The following is a 25591-nucleotide window of genomic DNA, read 5'->3' as shown; positions in this document are numbered from 1 at the left end:
GAATCAATAATTAAGAATGTCAATTTCTAATGCAAAGTTCAAATTTGTGGATGTAGTTGGCTTAATCCTCGAATTACTCGCTGCTCTTGAATCCAAAGTAATACACTAAGGAGGGAGGGGAAGGGGAAAGAAGAGATGACTGTGCTGTAGTTAGAAATGTTATTTATTTGGGAATTTCTTCGAGTGTGAAGATGAAACCAATTGGTACGATTATCATCGCCACTGATATGCTCATATACTAAATGGCTGCACCCTTGGGACAGAACTAGTATTTACGCTGATTACGTTTACAGAAATTCTACGGGTACAGAAAAAAAAATGCATTTATGATAAAAAGTACTGTAAGGTATTTCTTCTCCATTCCAGAACTTATGTCTGGGCACTGTTTCCTGCCGGTTATTACATGCAGGGCATGAGGCTCGGCGCCGGTCCGCCAGCCTACCTGCACCACATTGACGAGGCAAAATGTCGCAAACCACAGGGTCACCCAAACAGTTATGAACACTGTTACGAAGAAGACCTCACTTATAAGTTTGACAATAAAGGTTGGGGGTTCTGTAAGCAACAGGGGTATTACTTGGTTGGCATCTACAAAAGTGGCTGCAATCAACTTTGCTGCCTGAAAAAGTTGAGATGCTGCAAGATGAAGTTAGGTAAACGATCTCTATTTTCATTTGGAATCCATCTTAGACAGCAGAGAGAATGATGAGGGGATACCGTTCGAAACGTCAGTTCTAAAAATTATTTATGGCGTCCAATTGACTTCAACTCAGTTAGTAAAACGACATAATCTTTTTACACCTCCCCCCCCCCTCTACTGACGCAGTACCACAGTTTCTTAACTCCTTTATCTTCAACGGTATTTCCCAAAATAATCCTTTAATTCATTTTTAATTTTATGATAGTTTTTACATTGCCGTGGGTCGCAGCGCTTTGAATAATATAATCAGTATCAGAGGAATCATTTGGCTTTTATCTTACGCTATGAGAGTACAAATTCTTAAACCTTGATAAGTTATTTTTATGATCGCCCCTTTTTAACCATGTCCGCATAGTTTGGAAAAATTTGATGATTAAAAACCACAAATATTATTTCAGTGTCAATGGAATTTAAACCCAAACTGTTTGAAACTATAGCGTCTGGATTATCGTTACGAAAACATAGTAATTCTAAATTCAGAGATCAAAGAAAAATTGAAAAATAATTGCAGCGTAAATTGCAGCCCATAATCATCAAAATTGGAGTGAACCTACACAATAAAAGGCTTTCCTTAAGCAATAACAAAGCGATTATAAATCATAGTCACCTGCGAAATGATTTCTTTTAAACAAATGCTAATATTCCAGAAGCTGACCATCAATATGTTTCGTTTTGAAGGTGCTGTGAATGGTGGATGGAACAACTGGGGAGCCTGGGGACAATGCAGCGCTACTTGTGGACAGTATGCACGGCAAGAGCGCACGCGCAGCTGTACCAATCCTCCTCCATCTCTAGGTGGGGCGCAGTGTATTGGAGAAGACAGAAATTCAAGATCCTGTAGTAGCCAACCTTGCCCTGGTAAGATTCTTTACGTTCATTGCAATTACAGGAGGCTTCTTTCACATAGCGACCCTCACTGTGAGAAGATGCGATAAAGAATAGAAAGCGCTCAAGATAAAGTAAATATTTTTACGGTTGAAGTAAACGGAGGATGGAGTACTTTTGGATTCTGGGGCCAATGCAGTACCTCTTGCGGACTTGGATATCAAGAGCGCGTGCGTTCCTGTACCAATCCCCCTCCTTCGGGCGGTGGGGCGCAATGTTCAGGAGAAAACAGAGAGACAAGGTCTTGTAATCGTGGAGGATGCGCTGGTAAGTATAACTTTATATATAAAGCATTTCTGTCGAACACGGAGCACATTGTGAGCTTCATGAGTTCTGTTCCGTGAGGGAACTGTCATCAGTTATCACCTGTTGATAGTTAGTTGGAGGATTTTGTTTGTGTTACGGTAAAATTTACCTGAACTCCCTCAGAAGGTTCTGCAATATTGTTGTGACCCCCTAACCCCCTCCCTCACTGGGCGTTATTTGGCAGTAAATGTTCTAAAGTCTCTCCTTTATACTATTTTGGCGACGGCTAATTCCCCACCCTCCGTCCCCACCTCATCCAAACCATGTGTAGTTGTACTCCAAACTCTTCCAACCCGCGATAAGAAATGACAGGTCTCCTGTACTGAACCTCGCATAATCTTAAGCCGTCACTTCAAAGTTTTACAAACGTAGGAGGGATGATGTACTTAGAGGATTTGTGTACTTTTCTAACCAATCTAACCAGCAGACTCACTTTTGATATTCCTTAGAAATAATCAGTCGGGGCGACTTATCATAGAAGAGTTGACTGGGTGTAATTTTGACAAATGGATGGCTGGAGTAGCTTAGGAAATTTGGGACCTTGCATTGTAACCTGCGGAGTTGGTTAACAAGAGCGCATGTGTACCTGCCCCTACCCTTTTTCATTGGGAAGTTGCCATGTTCGAACACAGCGGTCAAATGATTGCACATGCGTATCTGCTATTGTAAACAATGGCATTTCTGAATTAAGGATGAATCAGAGCCAAAGAGCGTTCAGCCGGGGTAGAAGAAAGGTTCTGTCATTTGCCAGTTGAGATATCTCATAGTATAATAACACCAAGATATAATCTTTCTCCAAAGTCTTTCTTTCACTTGTCTTACGCATTGGAAAAGTTAGGAATTTAACTTTATCTTCCTGACTTTACGCTAAACACGCGCTCGTTAATCACTCTTATTTTTTCAAACTCTCGTGCATGTGCAGTGTTTGACCGCTGTGTCCCATGTTCGGGACCTGACATAGAAACACGGCCTCGTAACCAGGCCTCGTACAGTAGCAGGTTTTTATGAACTAGACTGAAAATTCTTGATTTTACTAGAGTCAAAATGGTTCGTTTTGTCATTTTGATTAAAAAAGCGTTTGAGGAATGAGCTATGGGTTTTATTTCTATGTTTTCTGTGAGGAATGTATAAATTTTTGCACTTAGAAAACTGGATCTTTTCTCGTGGTATCTTTCAGTAAATGGAGGCTGGAGTAGCTTTGGAAACTGAGGATCATGCGGTGTCTCTTGTGGATCTGGTATGCTAGAACATCCCCCCCCCCTCCGGTGGTGGGGCACAATGTTCAGGGCCCAGTATAGAAACAAGGGTCTGTGGTAATGGAGGCTGTCCTGGTATGTGTGCCTAGACAGAAAGTACTCTTGCACGATATATAAGCATAAAATGTCTGGTCGTGTTTTTGGATAGTTTTCATAGATAATATATGGTTTAAATAAATAAATAAATAATATATGAGCTTGTATTTTTGGTTTAAGTTTTTACTTAGCAGGCTAAACCTAAGTAATTAACTCTCTGTAATTTATTTCATTTGATTTTGATGAGAATCCCGTGGAAAAGGAATCCAATAAAATCTACCCCACCCTCAACAGGAGGCTTCTTGCTTAGTTGGTAGTGTTGCTGCAATTAGTTATCAATTAGTGAATTTCGGCAGGGGACGTTAAAGAACCCACATCACGAGCTTACTGTGATGTGGTCTGGCCTGGTTACTGGGAATGGGGGGATGGGGCATCTGTAAAATTTCTTCTTTTTTTATTGTAAACTGCTGCCGGCAGCCTGGAAACGTCCCCCGCACAGTGTTGCAAAGCGCATTAGAGCATTCCATGGAAATGCGCTATAGAAATATATATATATATTATTATCATTATTATTATTATTATTCTCTCGTGTACCTTTCTTATTGCAGAAGACGTTGATAATTGTTGTAATTCTGTGTCACTCTAGTTGAAGTTTTGGTATTAATAGGGACCTTACGCAATCAGGACGGCAACGCCAAGGAAGACTTCGATTAAAAAATGAATTTCTACTCTTAGTTAGAATTTCAAAAATGGTTGCAGGAGCTTACTGTCTTATACGGCGCCACAGCTCAACTTCAGCATGACGTATAAAAGTAGCGTTGAGTTCCAGACGACGCAACGGTTTCGGTTCGCAGACGACGCAAATTTTGGCGATTTCACGTTGTTGTTTTGCATAGGACGGCTAAGAAATGTACAAAGTTTCAATGCACGTGCTGAGCTATTGTTTTGCCAATTAGATATCTTGTTTTTCCACGTCCTCGTTGCCGTCGCCGTCGTGGTTGCGTAAGGTCCCTAATGTCTTGTTTTGATCGTCATCAATGAGAGTTGCCATTAGTAGACGATGCTTATCAGACTTTGATGTCCACTGTGACAAGGAAAGGACTAATCTGATGAAATCTTTGTTGATTGTTTTTCAGATTCATGCCATGGTTAAGAAAAATTGGGGATACTGAATATGTCTACAGCTGAGGGTTAAAACGTTACTCATTATGGGAATCATCTGTGCTTACCAAATTATCACATCATATGTAAAGGAACCTGTGATTAACTGAAATTGTCTAATCTAATGACTTGTAGGCAATAAAGAACTGGAAAAAAAATGCATCTTCTCGAGGTGGTTCTTAAATAAATCTACGAACAAAGATTCTCAGATTGATGTAAGAAAGACGGTAGTTTAAATTAGAATTATAATATCTAGGAAGAGGAGGTGCTAATGAATTGATGACCTTAGCGCCTTTATCTGCGTAAGTGTTTTAATAAACGAAAATTATACAAAACAAGTGGCTGCATCTGTTCGTGCAGATATTTGCGTTGAGATAGTCGACCCTACATGATGCCTTGATCAAATCTCTCATTCTATGAAAACTCTGCAAAATTAATGTGGAAGATCAAGCCTGTAAGGACGAAAATTTTTTTTTCTTGAAAAAATTTTCTTTAGAAAAAGTCATATATGAGGCTGTTAATCATGAATCTCAATGAAAAACGTACAATACGTGATCACGTTTTATACAAATACTTATACAAATACTTCTCGTTTACGAAATCGATACGGTGTTAAGATGACTGATCATTTCGATTTTCGTACAATATTTAATTCTAAAAAAAAAAAAAAAAAAAAGTCTTTTTATAGGATTACACAATTACTGGTGAACCATTGGTTTCCATTGTGGTCCTTGCAAACAAATAAAACAAATGGTCTAAATTGAACATAACATCATTAAGAACCCAAACTGGCCGGAGGAAAACCAGTTGGCTATTTACAAGCGTGGCCAAGGATCTGAACTCGGGGCTCCCGTGAAACAAATCCAGTGGTCAGGGTGGGACTCGAACCCGGGAGCAGCGGATTACGAGTCCGACACTCTAACCACTCGGCCACACTGCCTCCTTAATTCTTATCCCATCTTAATTCTGATGGGATTCTGCCTTTCCCGGAAAGACGTTCAGATGCAAGAATAACTTTTGATTAAGATTCCGAGGTATTAATCAACCCTGTATGAATGGCATCTCGTTAACAAGAAAACAATTAAAAAGTGCCTGAGAATATTGTTTTTTTCTGCCCACAGAGAAAACTATATGAAATAATTATGCCCAATTGCTTTTTTAATGAAAGGCTGTCGAGGTGGCGTTTGAATACAAGTACATTTGGAATAGAGGGCATAACTAAGAATTAGGCGGTTTGCTACTCAAGATACCCTCATCGTAACTGCTTTAACCTCGCAACCTTCCACAATATATATTTCTGAGCGAAATGACACGTATACAAGTAAAGAAATCGGGCTCTCAGGTGAGCTGCAATGAAATGAGTTTCAGAAAGAAACGCCAACGAAATTCAAGCTTCGATGCATTCGGTTGAAGCTTGAATTCTATGGGAGGCAACCTGTTGATTAAGGACACTAGCCAGAAGGCTCATTTTTATCAAATTGAGTATTCATTAGTTAACTAATTTCAGAATGATTCTAGATACACATATAGTTATAATGTTTATCTGTTTTTCTGTATTTCTACTGCTTTTGTAATCGGACCTTTCAGCGTCACCACGCGCACATAAAAGGGTGAGTTTAGCATCCCTTTAAACACTTCCTCGTAAGTTCAGTTGAGTAGTCTTGGTAAATTTTCGCCCTTTCGTTTTCTCAACCTTTGACACAAGCGGGACCGATATGCGAATACCTTTGTAACTTTCTTTTTCTAGTCAGTTTATTCAGTGTTGGGTGACAATATACGAACAGATATTTCGTTGTATTGCCGTATTCGCGATTGATTTAAGATGTTAAAGTCCAAAATTGTACCAAATGTAAGTGAATGCCCACCATTTAGATAAGAACAATGGGCTTTTAACCAGCCACCAAAATTCTTGTAATTTGTATCGAAACTTTTGTATTGGTTTATTTGTATTGTTCGTCATTTTAATCTCGTTATCGGCGTTAAGGCCCTTTTTTTTACACGCGATTCTTTGATTATGTATTCCACGACATTTCATTAGATTGATAGAACTTCGTTGTATTGTAGTTTCAGTTTACTATCTATAGATTGATTAATTGTGAGATTGATCGTGATTTTTATCGTTGATTGTGGTTCGCGGTCAATTGCCTTTCAAGAATAAAGATTCGTGCAAGCAGTCAACTTTGGTTTGTTATCTCGATCTGTAAAATAGTCCCCGAACACCTCGTTAACTGCGTCTTCGAGCGACGGCCCTTAGAACCGTCGCAAACACTATACAACCTTCTTCAACGGTAAAATAATAAATAAAGCAATATTGTTTTGTACTTTATTTTCGTTCCCTTTATGACAAAACCAGGTCAAGAATACCAAATATTGCCACCTTAGTAAATGAATCGAATTCAAGCCAGAGATTTTTCTGTGATTTGTCTTTTTCTTTCCCAGTTTGCTGCCGAATCATTCGCAAGTGTTTTATACCTGATCAGAGTGGAAGATCCAGGCTCATTAAACTTGCAACATTTCCGACCAAAGCTAGAAAACTTTTCAACAAAAGTTGGTGATAAGTTTAAAATGAGGAAATGTCTGGCACTATTTTAAGTTGTAATTGGAGGATCATCACAAAGGTATATTTAGGAACGGACTATCGTTATCGGCATGGGAGGTTTCAAAGGGTTCTGTCCTTTCTTTGTACCACCCTTTTGTGCTGTTTATTGACGAAAGAAAGAAATTTTGAGCAAGTTTTTGAATGACCTGCACGATTAATTATGGCATAAATTAGTGTTTTTCTTTATCGCGTTTGACCCTTATTGAGTGGAACTAGTATCCAGTGGTCAACCTGTATGAAGCGGTCACCCCTTGTCATTTCAGGTTCGACTGTAACCTTAAAACAAAGACATTTTATATTACCTCAGCTATGACTAGAAGGGCACATTTATGGTGGCTGTATTAAATTAGTATTTTTCGTTTCATTTGGTGAATAAATGATAAAAGAAAGGTTGGTCCTTAAGCTGTGATTCGTTTAAGGAAAGTGAAACTCCAGATGAAAATTTTTTGGCTCCAAAATGAGACTTCGTAGTTCAGTTGGCAGTAGTGCTAAAGCGCTATCTTTGAGATCTCGGTTCCAAACTTGAAGTTTCTTCACTGTTTTTTCCTTTAATTGCAGGTTGGTGATTGCAATTTCCCTGTACGGATCACAGAAACTTTGTAAGTATCGCTTGATTTTGTTCTACCGGGGGATAAACAAATGAACTGAATATTATCATGAAAAAATTCCCCCTTTCTTCGTGCTGCAAATATCATTGACGTTTGTAATAATTAGAACTGAAAATTTTTGGAAATTTGAAAATATTGCTGTCCAATTTTACAGTCGACTAGTTAAAGTTAGTTTCCGCTTTCAGGAGCGTGTCTCTAGTTGCTTTAAGCCTACGGAAATCAAGAGCTATCAGCCAATAACATTACAAAAGCCTTTTTTTTTTTCTGGATTCAGCCAATCTACACATGAGGTAATCTTAGTCTGAAACTGTCACTGAGTTCAGTTTTAAAAATCTTGATAACAGTTACTAAAATCAGACAAATTCATCGTTTTTATCGCTTTATTTTTTCCATTAATTAAATGCAGACGCGATATACTATTGATTAAGATCTTAGGAAATCTAAAATCCCCGAGAGGAAATTCCTCTTTTGACTAGTATTTCCCCTAGTTCCCCTATAACCTTTGCTATACTAATCCCTTAGTCCTGCGTGGAGCTTGGCAGCCCTCTGTTAAAATTTCAGGTGATTCCCATTGTTTCCCAGGTCGATTTGCAGATCTGAAAGAACAATAGGAAAGTTCCAAATTTTTCGCTGTGTTTCAATGACTCAATGTGAAAAAGTAAGTCGAAGACCACTTGCTTTTGGCTACGTGTTTCACATGTTGGCACGTTGGTTGAAAAGACTCAGTTAATAAATAGGTAGCGCTGAGACTGTCTACAAGGAAGCTCCAAAAGGAAAAGGAAAATGAGAAAAGGAACGGCATCGGTTTTTGGAAATATCTCCCGGCGAAAAACAGGAAAATTGGTTAAAGGAGGCCAGCTTCGACAACACGGGTTGGAAATTAGAAATGCCTTGCTTGAGAAGTTTGTTTTTTTACGGTCCCTCCCTCTATTGTATATAGGAGTGGATGAGAACGACTACACAAATACTGACGACATCTGAAATACTATCCTACAGAAGCATTGGTAAGACAAAAAGCCAAAGTCAAAAGAGGCTACCTGTTTTTCCTGTTACTTGTTTTACTTGTCTCCTTTTCATTTCAAAGCTAAATAAAATTGAAAAATGAATCATTGGATATACAAACAGAACATCAAAACTTCATCCATTGTTATCAGAAAGAACTTTAAGATCAATTTACAACGTTATAAAAATAATACTAAAATAATGATAAATGGGAATTTAACAATGGACATTCCACTAAGAGGTTATTCTTGTCCATTTTTACCAAATCGAATAAAAATTTGGAGTGTTGATTTTTACGTAGAGAGGAAAACCGGTGAACTTAGAGAAAAATTAAAGCCCTCGGAGCAGGACTGGAACCAACAACAGGCTCAACCCACACGCGACGCTAAGTACAGGACTCGAGCCCGGGTCAAAGTGGGCACCATTCCTGCTTCCTTATCAAGCACTAACTGTAACGAAGAAATAACCATAGTATTCAAAGCAATTTTCGAGAACAAAGAGAAAGTGGTATTTAAGTTATTTTGCTATCTATGTGGAAATCCCCAGTTGTCTTTACCTCTTTTCATCTTGCAGCATCGGAATTTTTCAATACAATAGATGTTGTTGCAGCTGCTCTTATAGAACCCAGCCATGTAATAGCCCTCCCTTTTGCAGGAGCTCAATCCCTTTTTGTCGAACGAATGGCTCACATCTTCATCGTAACAACTGTCATAGCTTTCAGGATGACCTTCAGGGTGGCAGCATTTGGCTTCATCAATGTCTCTCAGGAACTGAGGAGGTCCTTTGCCCAGTCGGAGACTGTTCATGTAATAACCAGCCGGACACAGCGCCCAAACGTTAAATCTGGTAAAAGAGCAAACGATCGAGTTACGTTAAACATCAACTAACTTCCTGAAATTCAAGAGACAACAAAACGTGAAAGTAGTTAACGACCCAATTCATGTTTATCATTTGAAAAGAGAAATTTGATGCATATGCAGATGCAATAAAGTCAATAAAATTTTTAATTTTTCCCATTAAAAGACAATTTTAAAAATCGATTTTAAAAATCGATTTTTTTTTAATAGCGGTTTAAGACTCCAGAAAGAGACAAGACTATTTAAATGTGCTGAGAGCCTAGACGCCGCCATTTTTACAACGGGTTTTGACTCTACAAAGAGACCTGACTATTTAAATGTGCAGAGACTTTAGCGGACGTCGCCATTTTGGTACAATTTCAGTAACCTTGTTGCATACTTAAAACCACAAAACGATGCTCACAAAAGAGCTGCTGCGCTCTTTATCTAAAGAGTCTCTAATTTGGTAAAAAATGCTTTTTGTTTAGCTTTTTACAGTTTAAACTGACCTCCAAAAGATGGAAGAAAGAGGTTTCAGGCCTGTTGGAAGCCAGGTAATCGGTGAGAGTGCCAAGAGAGATTAAAACTGACGACGTTCTTAATAAGATTTGTAGCTCATTAATGAGCCAATTTTTGGTAGGTCAGGTGCAATTACAGTTTACAAGCTCGAATGCGATCAGTGTTATAACATCATATATATTTTTCAGTGGTGAAGATAATACTAAATGATTTCTGGTGCGAAATTCTATTTTAAAATCAAAAATTGGTTTTTCTGTTTACCGACGTTAGGGAATATCGTGCAAAAAGCTCTGATCCGAGATTAAACAGAGGACTATACAGAAAAAAAGCGTAGATCATACTACCAAAAACGTTAAATATTTCAGTTTGGGAGATCGTGCTAGAGCACTTGGAATCATGACTTCTTTGTAGGTGCGTTTAGTTGTTCACAACACACAAACGAAATGCGTTCTATATTCAGGTTTTACTCACCCATCCAGCAGTCTGGTCCAGTCGGCATTTTTACAATTTGCAGGCTTGTTGGCATAACATGGTTCGTCTGAGGTGCAGCATGTTCCCTCTTCAATGCGTCCAACTCTTTCATCTCCTGCTTTAAAGTCATTTCTCCACAATCCCTTGAGGAAGGTGTTGGTTTGAGGGCACACAGACCAGCCTTGCCTGTCCAGGCTGCTCCACCAGTTGGCCTTTTTACACTCTAAAATCACAAAGATTTATTTATTTTTGATCAAGACGATTTATGCACGATGCATACATTTTTAGCAATAAGGATTTACCGGTTTGTGCCTTTACAAATCATTGCAGTTTAAGCTTTGTAAAAAATTAAAATTTGTGGATTCATGATGAGGTGTATTTGTGCCTTTAACTTAGAAGAGGTGTTGGTTCATCTCTCCAGTGGCAGGTGCAAGCCTTTCATTCGTTCATCTATTTTGTAAAGGTAATCACATGACTTCGAGTGCAATTTGGAATAAATAAGCACGAGTAAATTTTTTCAAAGACAAACAAAATTGCATGAGCCCGTAGGGCGAGTGCAATTTGTGGTCTTTGAAAAAATTTACAAGTGCTTATTTATTCCAAATTGCACGAGAAATCATGTAATTATCTATTAATAATATACATGAAAAATACGAGGTAGCTTCTCGTAACTACGCAAAAGAAAAGCGCGCGCATCACGTGCAAAAATAATTTATTGAAACCCTGCAAGTGACATTGACCTTGACATTGACTAATCATTCTGACCAATCAGAATGTCTGGTTTGTTTCTTTCTGTGCACTGAATTAACCCTCTTCTGCACTGAATTAATTGAAAACTGCATTCATCTTAACCAATCAGAACTGAGAAATTTTTTCATGTATATTATTAATTGCGATATAATTGGTTTATTTTTTCTCGATTCCGACGACATACTGCCTTGCCGTTACAGAAAAAAATTGGAAATAGGCTAGCCAAGTCTTCTGAGTATTGTGGCATCCTCTTTATCAGAAAACCTGCCTACTAACAGTAAGGAAAGATTGATTTCGTGACGTATAAATCGAACTTTCCATGACAAATTGCTTTTGGTAAATTTATAAATAAGGCACACAGTTATCTTTACAAGTGTCACTTTTAGGGCAATGCTATGAGAGTCTTAGAGAGATTTGATTTTGATTTTTTGATTTTTGATTTTTTGATTTTTTTTTGTGATTTTTGATTTTTATTTTCCATTAATTCCCACAAACCCTTTACAATCGTAGATAATCCTAATATAAACCTAAGTTCTTAAAAGATGCTGTTGGGATTCCCTTGTTTACAAATAATTCATGTGCCCGTGTATTGTTGTTCCATCTGATGTCACTCTTGCTTATTTTAAGATTACCTGCAGGTATATCCATGCTCATTTTGCAACATCGGAATTTTTCAATACAATAGATGTTGTTGCAGCTGCTCTTGTAGAATCCAGCCATGTAATAGCCCTCCCTCTTGCAGGAGCTCAATCCCTTTTTGTCGAACGAATGGCTCACATCTTCATCATAACAACTGTCATAGCCGTCAGGATGGCCTTCAGGGTGGCAGCATTTGGCTTCATCAATGTCTCTCAGGAACTGAGGAGGTCCTTTGCCCAGTCGGAGACTGTTCATGTAATAACCAGCCGGACACAGCGCCCAAACGTTAAACCTGATAAAGCGCAAACAATCTATTTTGGTTAAACTTCAATAACTTGCTCAAATTCAAAAGAAAACGAGACAAAGTAGACAAGGCGCCATTCATATTTTTGTTAAAGGAGGAGTATGATTCAGACACAAAGGAAATTTTATCTTTACCCACTCTACTCTCCCCCTCTCTCCCCTCCCCTCTTCCTTCCGTTTGGAGCCTGGCTACGCAGGCTACGGCTTTTTGTCAGGGTCTGTTATTAACACTACGGTAGAGTTATAAAAGGAACTTTCTTTTCCGCTTAATGTCGATCTTTTGTGCTTCAAGTTCAGTCATATATTAAGGGCAATTACCTAATTATATTTTTAATATTGGTAGTTGCGTAAACCCACTATGGAAGGGGAGAAAATGATAATTACAACTGCCAATGCCATGCAATGGTGGTGGGGGGGGGGGGGGGAGATCATCCTGATGCTACCGAGTTTTATTGTGTCGCAATTTTATTAGGACACAATAAAATCCCCTCCCCTTCTTCTTCCTGGTTATAAATGATTTGCTGTTCCTAATTGTTTTCCCAAAAAGAATCTGTCGACGGTTTGTAAAAACACTAGTTTTAAGTGAGTTGAATATAATTGATCCCGTCTTCTCAATTTTTACCCGTAATGCCATCATGGGGCATAAATGTCTACCAAAAAACTTTCACTATTTCAGTTTGCGCTACCATGCTGGAGCACTTGAAATAACTACCTTTGTTGAAGTACGTTTAGTTCACGCGCTCAAACAAAACAGTTTTTTACTCACCCATCCAGCAGTCTGCTCCAGTCGACACTTTTACAATTTGCAGGCTTATTGGCATAACATGGTTCTTCTGCAAAGCAGCATGTTCCCTGTTCGATTCGTCCGACTCTTTCATCTCCTGCTTTAAAATCATTTCGCCACAATCCCTTGAGGTAGGTGTTGGTTTGGGGGCACACAGACCAGCCTTGCCTGTCCAGGCTGCTCCACCAATTTGCCTTTTTACATTCTAAAAGGGGTATTAAATTTGAAATCACCATCAATCATCAGATATAGATTTGGTCCTGAATAACAACCTAGGTTTCTCTTCTAATGGCAAACGCTGGGTTATTTTTTCTCCTTCAAATACTTCAATTTAACTTCAGTCGCCTCTTGCTTTTTAAGGTAGCAACTAGCCGGATGTTTTGAAGAACACGACAATTAAATAGCAACCATTACGAGTAATTGGCATCGGAATCCGTGGTACTCCGGAGGATACCAAACCAGTCATGGAATAACAGTTGCCTAAGAAAATCAATAACGAGCAAGCAAATCATTCCGCATAGCTGCCATTCACTTCCCAGCAGACTTGTCTCCCAATTCTAGTGGCAGAGCTTAATCCGATATCTACAATGTGAAGCAATTGTGGGGTTTTCCCAACTGGTGTGCGTGTAATCATTCATGCCCCTAAGTGGAAGGTGGAAAAAAGGTTTTTGAGAGTAAAATGCGTTGTTTGACAATAGAAACCAATTAGCTTGCTGACCAGGTTGTGAATCTGTTATTCTTTATCTGGAACTCAAAGCACCGACTTCTTTGCCTTCAAGTTATTTCGCCTCATGTACTCTTGAGGCACACTAATACTTAATGACTGTGTTGTAAGAGAAGAGATCTCTACTACCTTTCTTCATTTTGCAGCATCTGAAAGTCTCGATGCAATAAATGGAGTTGCAGCTGCTTTTGTAAAAACCAGTCATGTAATAGCCCTCTTTTTTGCACTCGCTCCAGCCCTTTTTATCAAACGAAAGCTGGACATTCTCATCATAACAGTCTTCGTAGGTGGCGCGGGAATGGCTCTCGGGATGGCAGCATTTTCCTTCTACAATGTCGTTGAGGAACTGAGGTGGTCCCTTTCCCAATCGTAGGCCGTTCATGTAATAACCAGCAGGACACAGCGCCCACACATTCTTTCTGGAGGAAGGTAAATGAAATAAGTGATCATTCTGCAGGAATAGAATTAATCATGGTATTGAAAAAGTATAATTTGTTCTGTCCTATGTAACGCCAAAATGTTCATCCCATCTTCTCCTTGAAATGTGTACAAACTTGTAGTAGTACAGGAAGTGTGTGTGGATAGACAGACGGACGGACGGACGGACGGACGGACGGACAGACGGACGGACGGACGGACGGACAGATCAGAAAATGGTGTCGACTTTAGGACTAAAATTCCTATGCTTTAACTGTTTTATATTCTCTTACTCATAGAGCTACTTTGCAGCTTCAATATGGTTCTTTTCTTTTGCAAAGTAACAATTAAATGAATTTACAACGCACCCTTTCAACACCGCCGACCAGTCTGCATTTGAGCAACTTGATGGCTCCTCTAATGGTTTGCTTCCTACACTTGCCTGGCAGCATTTTCCCATTTCGATTCGACCAGTTCTTTCATCTCCATATCTGAAATCATTTCTCCACAGCCCCTTGAGGTAGGTATTACTTTTTGGGCACACAGACCATCCTATACGGTCCAGGCTAGCCCACCAGTTTGCGTTCTGACAGGTCTGACTTGAGACAACATCGTATATCAGCAGCAGGCTGATAAGTGGAAAGGCAAGTACAAAATGCATCCTAATATAAGATAAGAAGAAGAATAGAACGGTAAAACAACCACTGAACTGCTGTTTTGTAAGTAGGTAATTGTAATATAATACTCTCCACGAAAGGTAATTTTGATTATAAACCTTCAAAGTGCCCCTTAGATCAAAATTTTCGTAAATCATTTTTTTCTTCATCTTCGTGTTCAGTGTGTCCCCCACCTACCCTGCAAGTTTTAATCAATGTGACTCGGACCATTGGGAGCACGATCTCTAAAGGTTTGTCTGACAAGAAAATAAAAGATGCCAAAGGCCATCGAGAATGCAATACTTTTAGCCACCCAGCGGTGTATGTGTACTTTGGAGTAGAAGAACATTTAACGACGAGGAATGCTCCCACGGTATTCGCACAATAATACTTCAATGAATAATACTTATTATTAAAAACTGGATCATTGGATAATGCAATTCAAGACTTTTTATTGGCTTAGCCATTATGGTATATGAGCCAATATTCCATAATCTACAAATATGGCAAGCGTACGCGGCAGCTTAAAATCAAAAGGGAGCTAAAAATCCTGTTTTTTCTGACAAAATAATAATTTCTTGGCGGGAGTTTTTAATAAAACAATTATTCCACTCACGCTTGTTGGATATGAGATGATTATAGCCAACTCGGCGCTACGCGCCTCGTTGGCTATCTATCACCTCATATCCAACGCGCGCTCGTGGAATAATTGTTAATTATCGATCCTTCTAGCGCACCCAGAAACGTAAGGTATATAAAGCAGTTGTCTAGGAAAACTTTTGTGCGAGAAGTTTCAACTCACAAATGAACTTTGATAACCTTCGACATATAGCATCTTTCTTACCTGCTCTTCAGTCCGAGACGTACAATGATGTGGTGTCTCAGTGAATAAGCACGAGGATACTTATACTGAGGCAAACGAGCCATTGAAACGGCACAAAATGTTGCCTTTTCACTTGCTAATAACCAGCTGATTGTGCTAAAATTGGTTGATTATGGTTGATGTGGCCCAAAGAGTTTTCTTATTTGTATTGAATTTCTTGGAGATCAATTCGTAATTAGTGTCTTTTATGCTGTCTCGTCTATGTATCCAAGAGGCGGTCACAAATGGAATATAATATCAGTTTTGGAAACGATTCTCCATGAGAATGAGACTAAGTGGAGTCCAAGAGTCATGCAACACAGGCTTTCCTTACAGTGTCTTGTCCTTTTAATGATATTTTTTATTTTTTCTTCCAAGCAATCAATAATTATTCTGTTGTTTTGCCTATTGTGTATATCCCTTAATTCCAAATGAGCTTGTTTAGCGCACAGTGTAAAATTCTTGATTAATTTTTTTACCTTGAATAAAAATTGCTCAATACAGAGAAAAACATGACGTACCATCACGAAACTTTACGTGTAGATTAACAATTATATATTAACGCCTGTGGTAAAAGGTCTTATTTTTGCGATGGAAAAACGTTTTAGGAATCTATGTCTACTGCACTTTCCAGGGAATTCTGTATTGAAATTCCTGTCCTCAAGTGACATTAAATAGTAATGAAGATAAAACTGCAGTGAAATGGAAGGTTGAAATAGAGTATTAATTCACATATATTTCCTTCGTTCCAGACTACCAATCACTAGTCGAGGCTGACAGGCTAGTTTCTATAGAGGTAATTTGAGTATGAATGGTCTATTTTTTTCATTAAATTGTTTTCAAATTTCCATTAAAATAGAGGAAGCAATTAACGATTTGAATGAAAGCTTCGGTATAGCTTGTTTAAGAATGGTGAAGGGAATTGCTGTACACCACTCCAGCTGACCAGTTATTACCCCCTCTCCCCTCCCCCGGCGTTCATGAAACAAGGTGTATACATTGTGACATGAATGCCTTGTGTGATCACGACGGATGTCTTCCCCTACTTCAAAACAATCACTGATTTTGCTGTTTGGTTTTCTGTTACCTAATATTTCTCGGTAACAAAACGGACATGTTTAGTGCACAGTGTGAAGTTCTTGATTAGTTTTTTTACCTTGGATAAAATTGCTTAAGACAAAGAAAAAGCATTACTTACCATCACGAAACTTCACGCGTAAATTAACAATTACATTTGAACGCTTGTGGTAAAAGGTCTCACGGCTGCGATTGAAAAGCGTTTTAGAAATCTCCGTCTACTGCAGCTTCCAGGATATGCTTTATTGAAATTCCTGCCCGCGAGTGACCTTAAAAAGTAATGAAAAAAAAAAAACAAAAAAAAAAAACAAACAAACTGTGTAAGTGTAAGGTTTTAATAAAATATCATTTCACATATATTTTCTTCGTTCCAGACCGCCTATCATTAGTCGAGGCTGGCTGGCCAGATGTTCCTATAGAGGCAATTTAAATATGAATGTGCTTTTTTTCAATAATTTTCTTTTTTTCAAATTTCCCTTAGAATAGAGGACGCAATTAGCGATTTGAATAAAACTTCGGTATAGCCTGTTCGAGAATGGTGATAAGGGAATTGCTATGCACCTCACCGGCTGACCAGTTCGTACCCTTCACATGTATACGCTGATCTTAAAGAGGCTTGTGTAAATCCTTTAGAGCGCGTTTATTTTCTTTCTTATCATTTTTGTAATTTAAATTTCATGGAAAAACACTCCCGCACCGTTACTACTATTCCACTTATGCAAACACTCACACAGTCCTTGTGAGTTCTTTGAAAGAGATCTCTAATGAGAGTTATTATCTAATAACCTTGTGTTGAGTTGCCACGCTGAGAAGTTTCATTTGTATTATGCTACACGTCATAATTGTTTATCATTTGTGAAATTTTACCTACAAATTTTTTAAATGTCAAGTTAAACTAAATGTAAACCTAAAACTGAAGAGCATCGTGCGCACCTGAAACCTCTCTTTATTTTCCCCTGTAGAGTTCATTCTTACACGCTGCAATTTATACAGCAGAGCTTCGTCTTTTTCTTCGTCATCGTCGTCCTGTTTCTCTCTGTTGCTACAAAACCTACCTTAACTACTTACAACAAAATTTGACTAAAAATATCACTGGAACGGTATCACTGCATACATACTCCACTCCACCTCCGTGACATACACCGTGTTAGAACTGAGTCTGTCAGTCAGATGACAGCAATATTGTACAAATCAAATAAGAGACAAGTAGTAACAATATTGCATACGGTTAAACTTAGTTTTAGTACATGGACACTGGTTTAAGCTTGTTTACTTTATTACCAACGTAAATATTTTAAAGTGCATTTTTTGTCTTACAAATTAAACCATTCAATAATTCTTTTAATGGCAATTAAGGAGCCATCTATACATGAGCAGCATTTTTGTTTTCATTATGGTGATATATACAAGAAATGATAGCTAGAAAAAATGGTTCATAGAAGACGATGAGTTGTTTTTATTTTTTATACCTGTTAAAATATTGAACAAAAAAAACTAAATTTGTCATGAATAAAGGGGGTAAGTTTCTAAAGAAACTGTGGTGCTGCGTCGGTGGGGGTAACAAGGTAATTTGGTTATATCAACTAAGTTGAAATTGTAAATTGGCCACCGCAAAGAGTTAAAAAGCTGACGTTTCGAGCGTTACCCCTTCATCAGAGCGAATGACGAAGGGCTAAGGCTCGAAACGTCAGCTTTTTAACTCTTTACGGTGGCCAATTTACAATTTAAACTTAGTTGATATTACCAAAGTAAATTTATCATGGTTATGTTTAATTTTTAACGAGTTAAAACCTGGCGATACATTTTATTTAAAATAGAAAAGGTCTAAAAGGGGCATGCTGTTAAGAAAAGAACGTCTTTCCTAACAAGGAGATCGCCTACACACATTACACGTTATTTCATTGGGATATCGAAACACCAAGTAAGTAATGTTATTAACAAGTGGGATATTCCTAAATCGGCGGGATATTTACTGAATCTCAACATCACTCGTACCCCCTCACTTTCTCAGCAGGCTATCGAGTTTTAACACCTCGATGGCCATATGGGTGGTCCTTCTTCTCTTTAACGGTGTATGAATAAGTAGTTCAAAACAAGGTAGATAGTAACCTGGGTAGAAATTGAAGTGTCCTTCCAACTTTTTAAGTGTCGATCTTTGGTTTACATGAGTTTATAATGCACAAAAAGTGAGAATGCTTTCCGTGAAAAGCATTCCAGTCCACTGAGATAATAGATGGCCAATTAAGGTTAATTGTTGAGAAAGGATATCAATTATGCTAAAAGAAAAGTTACAAACATTCCAAAATTATCACTCATATGTAACTAATTTTAAATTTTGATAACATTTGTAACAACATCGTTACACACGTAATATATGTAGAGAATTCCATGTAAGTATCCTTAATTTAGTTAATGCAAGTATTGTAAGCAGTTTTTCTTTGTGTGGCTATTATTAAAAAGAAGTTATAATTTTTTTATTTTTATTTTTATGATCCAAGCAAGGACGAGTGGCGGGATTCATTTTACATTCTAACACATTTGACTTGTTATTAACCTTAAGCTAACAAAGATTCGGACATTTAATTATCTTCTCAACATGCGACTTTTGAACATTAAAAACACTGAATAATTTTAGCCTTGAACTTGCTCAAATTTTATTGCAAAGGCCCCCAGAAATTTCTCACCTGAATTTTTATCACAAGTTTTTTTTTAAGTACCTTTACTCTCAATACTGCCTTGCTCCTAACGTAATGACTTGTAAGCATGCAATTATTCCGATACCTTATTGTTGCATGGGAACGTTCTTGTTTCCGAAAAAATGAGTTATTAATATTAGGGTCGCATACCACCTCCCAGTGTAAAGATAACTCGATACTCAACTCTCTTCACACAGTTTGGGGCGTGAAACAAGAAGAGAAAGCCTTTCTTCGTTCCTTAGCCTTCCTAACAAAATTCTGCTCCTTTTGAAGAAAGGTGAGAGAATTCTGCAAACGTTTGCAGTTTTCCTTTGAAAATGTGTTTTGTTGACTAAGCTATTCCGATAGTTGATTTAATACATTTATCTCTGAAAATATTGGTCCTGAATTCTGAAGGAGCAGAATCGGAGAGTGGAATGTATTGGACACATTTTAGCGTACTTTTCTTTTTTTTTTCCGTCGGCACACTTCTGTCTCGTTACATGACTTTTCTCGATGTCAGTGAAATTATAAGAGGATCATTGGACAACTCCAAGATTTGATCACGGTATAGAATTTACGGGGCATTAAGGCCTGACCACAAGACGAGGTAAAAAATCTTCAAAATCTCATTGGAAATCCTCCTAAACTTAGTGGATCAACATCGTAATTTTTACAAATATTTTTGACAACTTCACTAAGAGTTTTGTTTTGTTATCCTTGAATTAAAAATTTGGGTTTGGAAAAAATTATAACCTGTAGGAATGCACATTTCTATTGAGGCTTTCCCATTTTATTACTTTTCAAAGAAGAAAGACGCAGGGTTTTCGCTGAACTCAGGCACGACCTCTTAGAAGCAGTTGGTCTTCAGTTTAATGTCCAAACAATTCATCCTTTCTTACGATAACATTGACACACGAACTACAAACCTTTTGTTAAATATATAACTCTTGGATCTCCAGCGTTTTCAGTCTACACTTTGAAGCGTGAAAGATAGTCTTTAGAAGATGAAACTTGCGTTTGCACTTCACCTTATCAGCATATTGCTGATGATTCAGCCTGATGCCATTCTGAGCTGTGACACAGCAAATTGGTGGGCGAGTCTGGACAAGAAAGGTTGGTCTGTATGTGCAAATGATCGCACCTTCCTCAGAGGACTCTGGCGAAGTGCCCCAGGGGGGAACAACGGCCTTTGGCTTATCGAGCAAGGAAAATGCTGCGGAGCCAGTGAACCAAGTAATGCTAATCAACCTTCTACTTGCACAAATGCAAACTGGTGGAGTGCATTGGACGGGTGAGTCGTGGCTTTCTGAGGTTGAATAGTTACCACCATGGTCATTATCATTATTACAAATACTTGTATCAGCAAGTCATCTTCATTTCCATTATCATTTTTATCAGTAAGTTGTTGAAAGTAGAAAGCTTTACAGATGGTATTTTCAAGAAACCAGTGATTTAAATCTTATTGTTTATCAGTCAAGAAGATGGTTTCAAATATAAATAAAAAAGGGGCCCTTTTTCTCGAGAGATCACCACTTTGAAGTTATGTAGTTTAACTGAATATTCAGCAGTTACATGTATTGATTCTGATACTGTAAGGTTTTTTGACTCGATCTAGAACCGTCTTTGGTCGGTTTTCCCTCTATTTCCAAAATTAGATCGATGATTTCTGTTCATTCGATTGCTTGTATTTCTCCTTTAATTGCAGATAAAACAATATTTTTAGTTGTCGTATATCCTACGTTTTTCCTTGTCAGTACGTTTTTCCTTGTCAGTACGTTTTTCTTTGTCACCTTTCCTTTTCAGAAAGAATGTTTGGGCCCTGTGTCCGGCTGGTTATTACATGGAGGGTATCTACATCAGTGATTCAACAAATATTTACAACATCGAAGAGGCCAAGTGTTGTCGTCCACAGAATCACCCAAACGCTTATGAAGACTGTTACGATGAGGATGTTACCCTTTCGTTCGACAAAGAAGGTTGGAGCGAATGTAAACGGGCAGGCTATTACATGACTGGACTCTATAAGAGCGGCTGTGAGCACGTCTACTGCATTGAAAAATTCAAATGTTGCAGAATGAAGAAAGGTATTGCATTCTATATGTTTCAAAATTTTGACAATTTTAAAAAGGAAAGTTCAAGACTCTCAGTCATGTGTTAGATTTATAAAAGGAGTAAGAGATTAAATAAAGGAATATGTGAAATTTTAAAATTGAAAGTGTAAAAAGGGGGGCATACATTTAAAACTCTGATGAATATTAGGAACCAAAATACCCCTACATTTTAAATGGAACATCTCACCACCAAGGAGAAGGTACTGGTAATAAGATTCGCGATACTCGGGCCTCATTTAACACTCATATATACTTTTTCCTCCAAGATGACAGAATTAATATGATCAAAATTAACTTATCACTCACGATGACAATAATTATTATGTAGCTCAACAAACCTACTTATTTTAGAAATATCTTATTTCTTTCAGCTGTTGTTAATGGTGGATGGACTGACTTCGGACCCTTTGGTGAATGCAGCGCTACCTGTGGAGGTGGAATGCAAGAGCGCTCACGAACCTGTACCAATCCTCCTCCGTCAGGAGGAGGAGCCCAATGTTCAGGGTCAGCTAAAGAAACGAGGGCTTGTAATGCTGAACCTTGCGCTGGTAGGCACTTCACATCCTTTGGAAAAAACCTCAAACATCTATTCCCAACAACTGCTAATCCTACAATAGACTACTAGATGGCTTGTCAACACGTTCTTTACAACATCTGTTATATCTGTCGATATTCATTTTTCTCGTAAAGCTTGTGAGGAAACCTAAGCTTACAAGCCTTATTGGTTTCCTCGCCATTAATCTTTTCCCTTTGTTTTCTTTACCAATTACTGCAAATTGTAATAAAGTTATACGTAAGGGCGCATACCACTAGAAAAGATTCATGATTTTTAATGGCTATGAGGTTTCTTGTATTCTAGAAGATATTTTTTTATCATTTCTATAAATTATACTGCCGTTCTCTGACCAGATGAGTGAGTCACCTTAAAAAGAGATGAAATAATCTTGAGGTGATCGGTAGTGAAGGTGTTAATATGGCTGTCTACTTGAAAACAAACACAGCAATGCAATAGCTTTAGTTGTCATGATTGTTGTTTTAATCAAGAAGCTTCTCATTTCTGTTAGTCTTGAAAGTTTTTCTTCAAAAAAAAAAAAAAAAAATTGTTACGTTTTAGTATAAGGCAGTATACAAAAGACTGTCATGGTGTCCTTCAGAAATTTCTGATAAGCTGTTATTTTGATAAGTTAATATGCAACGACTAACCATCTTTGTTATAAATTTTCGCAGTTGACGGAGGTTGGAGTGAGTTCGGAGAGTGGTGCGAGTGTTCCAAACCATGCGGAGGCGGTGTTCAGTCCCGCAGTAGAACCTGCTCAAACCCTCCCCCGGCACATGGCGGCAAGGATTGTATGGGCATGAGCGAGGAGACAATGGAATGCAACACTCAGGAATGCGACGGTGATTATAATTAGCACATAAAACCGCTATTGTTGATGATAAAAGAGCAACTTTTCAGTTGAGCGTCGAAAGTAACCCGCTCCTGTTTTGTTTTTGCTTAACTTTGCCCTGTGATTGGTCCCGAACTCGCGCCAATCTCACAACCAATCAGATTCAAATCTTAAACCAATTACCACTTGGTCGCCTGCGTTTTCCAGCGGTTTTACTTTGATTTGTTATTTGCTCTTTTTAGGGTATTTTCCTTTCTTCTGATTGGCTAATTGAGTACTTTGGTTTTGGTTTTACGACAGTCATTCGTAAGGTTTTGTCAAGGAGAAGTCCCGATTGGTTCTTATTAGGAACCCTCAGAAGAAGGATGTTTGAACGACTCCCCGGTGTGACATTATCTAAAAAATTTTGCTTTTTCATCATAAACCAAAAATTCTTCATCCTGACGTGAAAAAATCTGTCGTCATTTTGTATAAACATTTGAGATAAACTTCCGTTTGGTATGCTCTTTATACGACCTAAGCGCTAAGCGCGCGGGCCATAAATCCTGGCTAGGGGAAAAACGAGTTTTAGTAACTAAAAATATGGACTCTGGGTTCAAATACAGAGGGGAAGCTGATTTCAATTCAAAGACACTTTTGAATTGAGCGGGCCATACAATTGAAATATGACCTGTTAAATTGACCAATCACAGCGAACGTACCGACTGAGAGATGTAATAAATTCACTGTGAAATTCATTTAGCTCCTGTTTTCATTGCGCCAAGGAAATATAAGTCGACAATTCATGGACTGTGTTCCATTTTGCACTTACAGTAAACGGCGGATGGTCAAAGTGGAGTGAGTATGGGGAATGTAAAGGCAAGTGCAATAAGAGAGGTAAAAAGTACAAGACCCGCACCTGCACCAACCCGCCAAAATCCGGCAATGGGAAGAATTGCAAGGGAAAAAGCCAGAAGAAGAAGAGATGCAAAGTGAAATGTGCCTAAGGTATGGGAGACTATTAGATAATAGTGAGATTTAGGTCCGCGTTTTCGTGAAACGTGAACGACAAGAGTGACTACGTGATCATGTTTTTCCCGCCATTTTTTATCTTTTGACGGTTGCACTTTGCCGTTTCTATGTGAAATCCCTTTACGCTCTAAATTGTAAATTCTTTATAATGTTCTCCATACCTTTCTCGTGGTGCTTACAAGATGAACTGGTGGATTTGAATATATGAAAATCATATACGAGTGCTGCGGTTCTAAGAAGTGTATGAAAGGGATCCTCGTAATAATGAACACTACTTATGTAGTAGTGAAAATAAGGCCTGAAAAAAATTCAGGCCCACCTCGAGGTTTTAATATGAACCAACATGAGGACCAACTTCCAGTTGGCTCGTTAGTTCAGTTGGTAGAGCACTGTACATAGTGGCGGATCACGGGGGAGGGTCCGGGGGGTCTGGACCCCCCCTATCAGACCTGACGCTTACAACTTTGAGACTGAAATTCTTACATCCGCAGGATCGTATATCACTTTTTAACTGGCTTATTTTTTAAATTAATGAATCCAAGTAAACGGTAAGCGGCCAAGGAATTATAACGTGCAACCGCGACTGGTGGGAGGGGGTGTGGGGGGGTGTGGGGGAGAAGTAATTTGCCTCAAAAGAGTCCAACAGTCCTTTCTGAATCAAAGTCTGGACCCCCTCTATCAAAAATTCCTGGATCCACCCCTGGCACCGGTATCGCGGAGGTCATGGGTTCAAATCTCGTAAGGGCCTGAATCCTTTTCAGGCCTTACTTTCACTATTACATAGATAGTTTTCATTACTGCGAGGATCGCTTTCATACAAGATGAATTTGTTTAGGCTTCTTTGGTTAATGATCATTTCCTTTATTCTTCATGGCCTTTATGTGTGATTCAGGGGTGACGTTTTAAGGAGAAGTTAAATGCTGGTCTCTCTTAAGGGATCAACAACTGATCTTTCATGACCACACTCCATGTTTTTGTTCCAAATTGTTCTTGCAGCTCCAAAAACAGCCTGGAAACAAGTGGGAATTATATGGGAATCAAGCGAAGGCTTTAGGAATGTTTTAGCTGGGGATATTTTGATTGTAGAATACTTAGCGTCACCAGTGGTATTATGTTTAGTGTCTACACTGGAGCCAAGAGAATATAAACAGTATTATATAATCTCTTGCTGAAACTTATCGTTCTTCATTTGCACTTTTGGTGTTGGTTAAATAAAGAAACAAAAATGTCTATTATTTGTTGTATGATGTATTGAAGCTGTCATTTGACAACAATTATTTTGGTCACTAAAGGTGGATGATTTGAAATTTTCCCCTTGCTGAAGAATTTCAGAAGAATTTCTGGCCTTAAGAAGCCTTAGAGAAATGAAAAAATATATAATATTCTTCCAGCCAAATACTGGACTAAAACAAATTCAACAAAAATATTGCTTGTTCTATTACTAAGAAGACAGTCAAAATTTGCTCTTCCAAAAATTTAACTTTTACTTCCTTCCCCCCCACCACCACTCCCCAGTGCCAAAATTGTAAGCTGTTAGAGAAACCTAGAGCAACAAAAATTCTTCCCCCCTCTCCCTCAGAATTACTATAACCCATGATTAGTTTTGAGTGCAGCAGATAACCATAGATAAATGTCTCATTCCAGTATGACTGAAACTTGGATGTTGGAAAAAATTGGAAGAAAGAAATGGAGATATTGTCTTACAAGGGTGAAGTAGGAATTGAGGTTGGCCTGTCATGGGCTGGCCTGAGAAAACATCAGTTGCATCACTGGGACTGCGATTCGAGAACTGGGAATGGGAAAAATATGTAA

General features: G+C 38.3%; 2 protein-coding genes across 5 annotated transcripts; one reads left to right on the top strand and one right to left on the bottom strand.

The window, feature by feature from the left end:
• Positions 1 to 7913: 7913 nt before the first annotated feature.
• LOC111340493 (uncharacterized) lies at positions 7914 to 16985 on the bottom strand. 3 transcript variants are annotated; one of them, XM_022947347.2, is made up of 9 exons: positions 16713 to 16985; positions 14365 to 14658; positions 13709 to 13998; positions 12838 to 13060; positions 11762 to 12060; positions 10380 to 10602; positions 9110 to 9396; positions 8589 to 8635; positions 7914 to 8147 (listed from the first exon to the last, which is right to left on the bottom strand). In XM_022947347.2, exons 2-8 carry the CDS (start codon positions 14655 to 14657, stop codon positions 8625 to 8627), a joined length of 1626 nt encoding a protein of 541 aa, XP_022803082.2. In that variant the 5' UTR covers position 14658; positions 16713 to 16985; the 3' UTR covers positions 7914 to 8147; positions 8589 to 8624. The 3 variants fall into 3 exon arrangements, with proteins under 3 accessions (XP_022803082.2, XP_088582206.1, XP_088582207.1); XM_088726080.1 differs by lacking the exon at positions 16713 to 16985 and adding an exon at positions 15497 to 16241; XM_088726081.1 differs by lacking the exon at positions 16713 to 16985 and adding an exon at positions 15497 to 16241 and having other exon boundaries at positions 8589 to 8620.
• Positions 16986 to 19478: 2493 nt separating this feature from the next.
• Positions 19479 to 25014, top strand: LOC111340492 (A disintegrin and metalloproteinase with thrombospondin motifs adt-1). Of its 2 annotated transcripts, XM_088726088.1 has the most exons (8): positions 19505 to 19564; positions 19790 to 19876; positions 20229 to 20560; positions 21073 to 21353; positions 21752 to 21928; positions 22608 to 22778; positions 23582 to 23755; positions 24776 to 25014. In XM_088726088.1, the coding sequence occupies exons 3-7, from the start codon at positions 20274 to 20276 to the stop codon at positions 23752 to 23754; spliced, it is 1089 nt and encodes a 362-aa protein (XP_088582214.1). In that variant the 5' UTR covers positions 19505 to 19564; positions 19790 to 19876; positions 20229 to 20273; the 3' UTR covers position 23755; positions 24776 to 25014. The 2 variants fall into 2 exon arrangements, with proteins under 2 accessions (XP_022803081.2, XP_088582214.1); XM_022947346.2 differs by lacking the exon at positions 19790 to 19876 and having other exon boundaries at positions 19479 to 19564.
• The last annotated feature ends 577 nt before the right edge of the window (positions 25015 to 25591 follow it).

The sequence above is a fragment of the Stylophora pistillata genome, chromosome 6 (genome assembly GCF_964205215.1).
Source record: "Stylophora pistillata chromosome 6, jaStyPist1.2, whole genome shotgun sequence".
Classification (NCBI taxonomy): domain Eukaryota; kingdom Metazoa; phylum Cnidaria; class Anthozoa; order Scleractinia; family Pocilloporidae; genus Stylophora; species Stylophora pistillata.
Note: the sequence above shows the minus strand (reverse complement) of the source record. Positions and strands in the feature narration are given on the sequence as shown.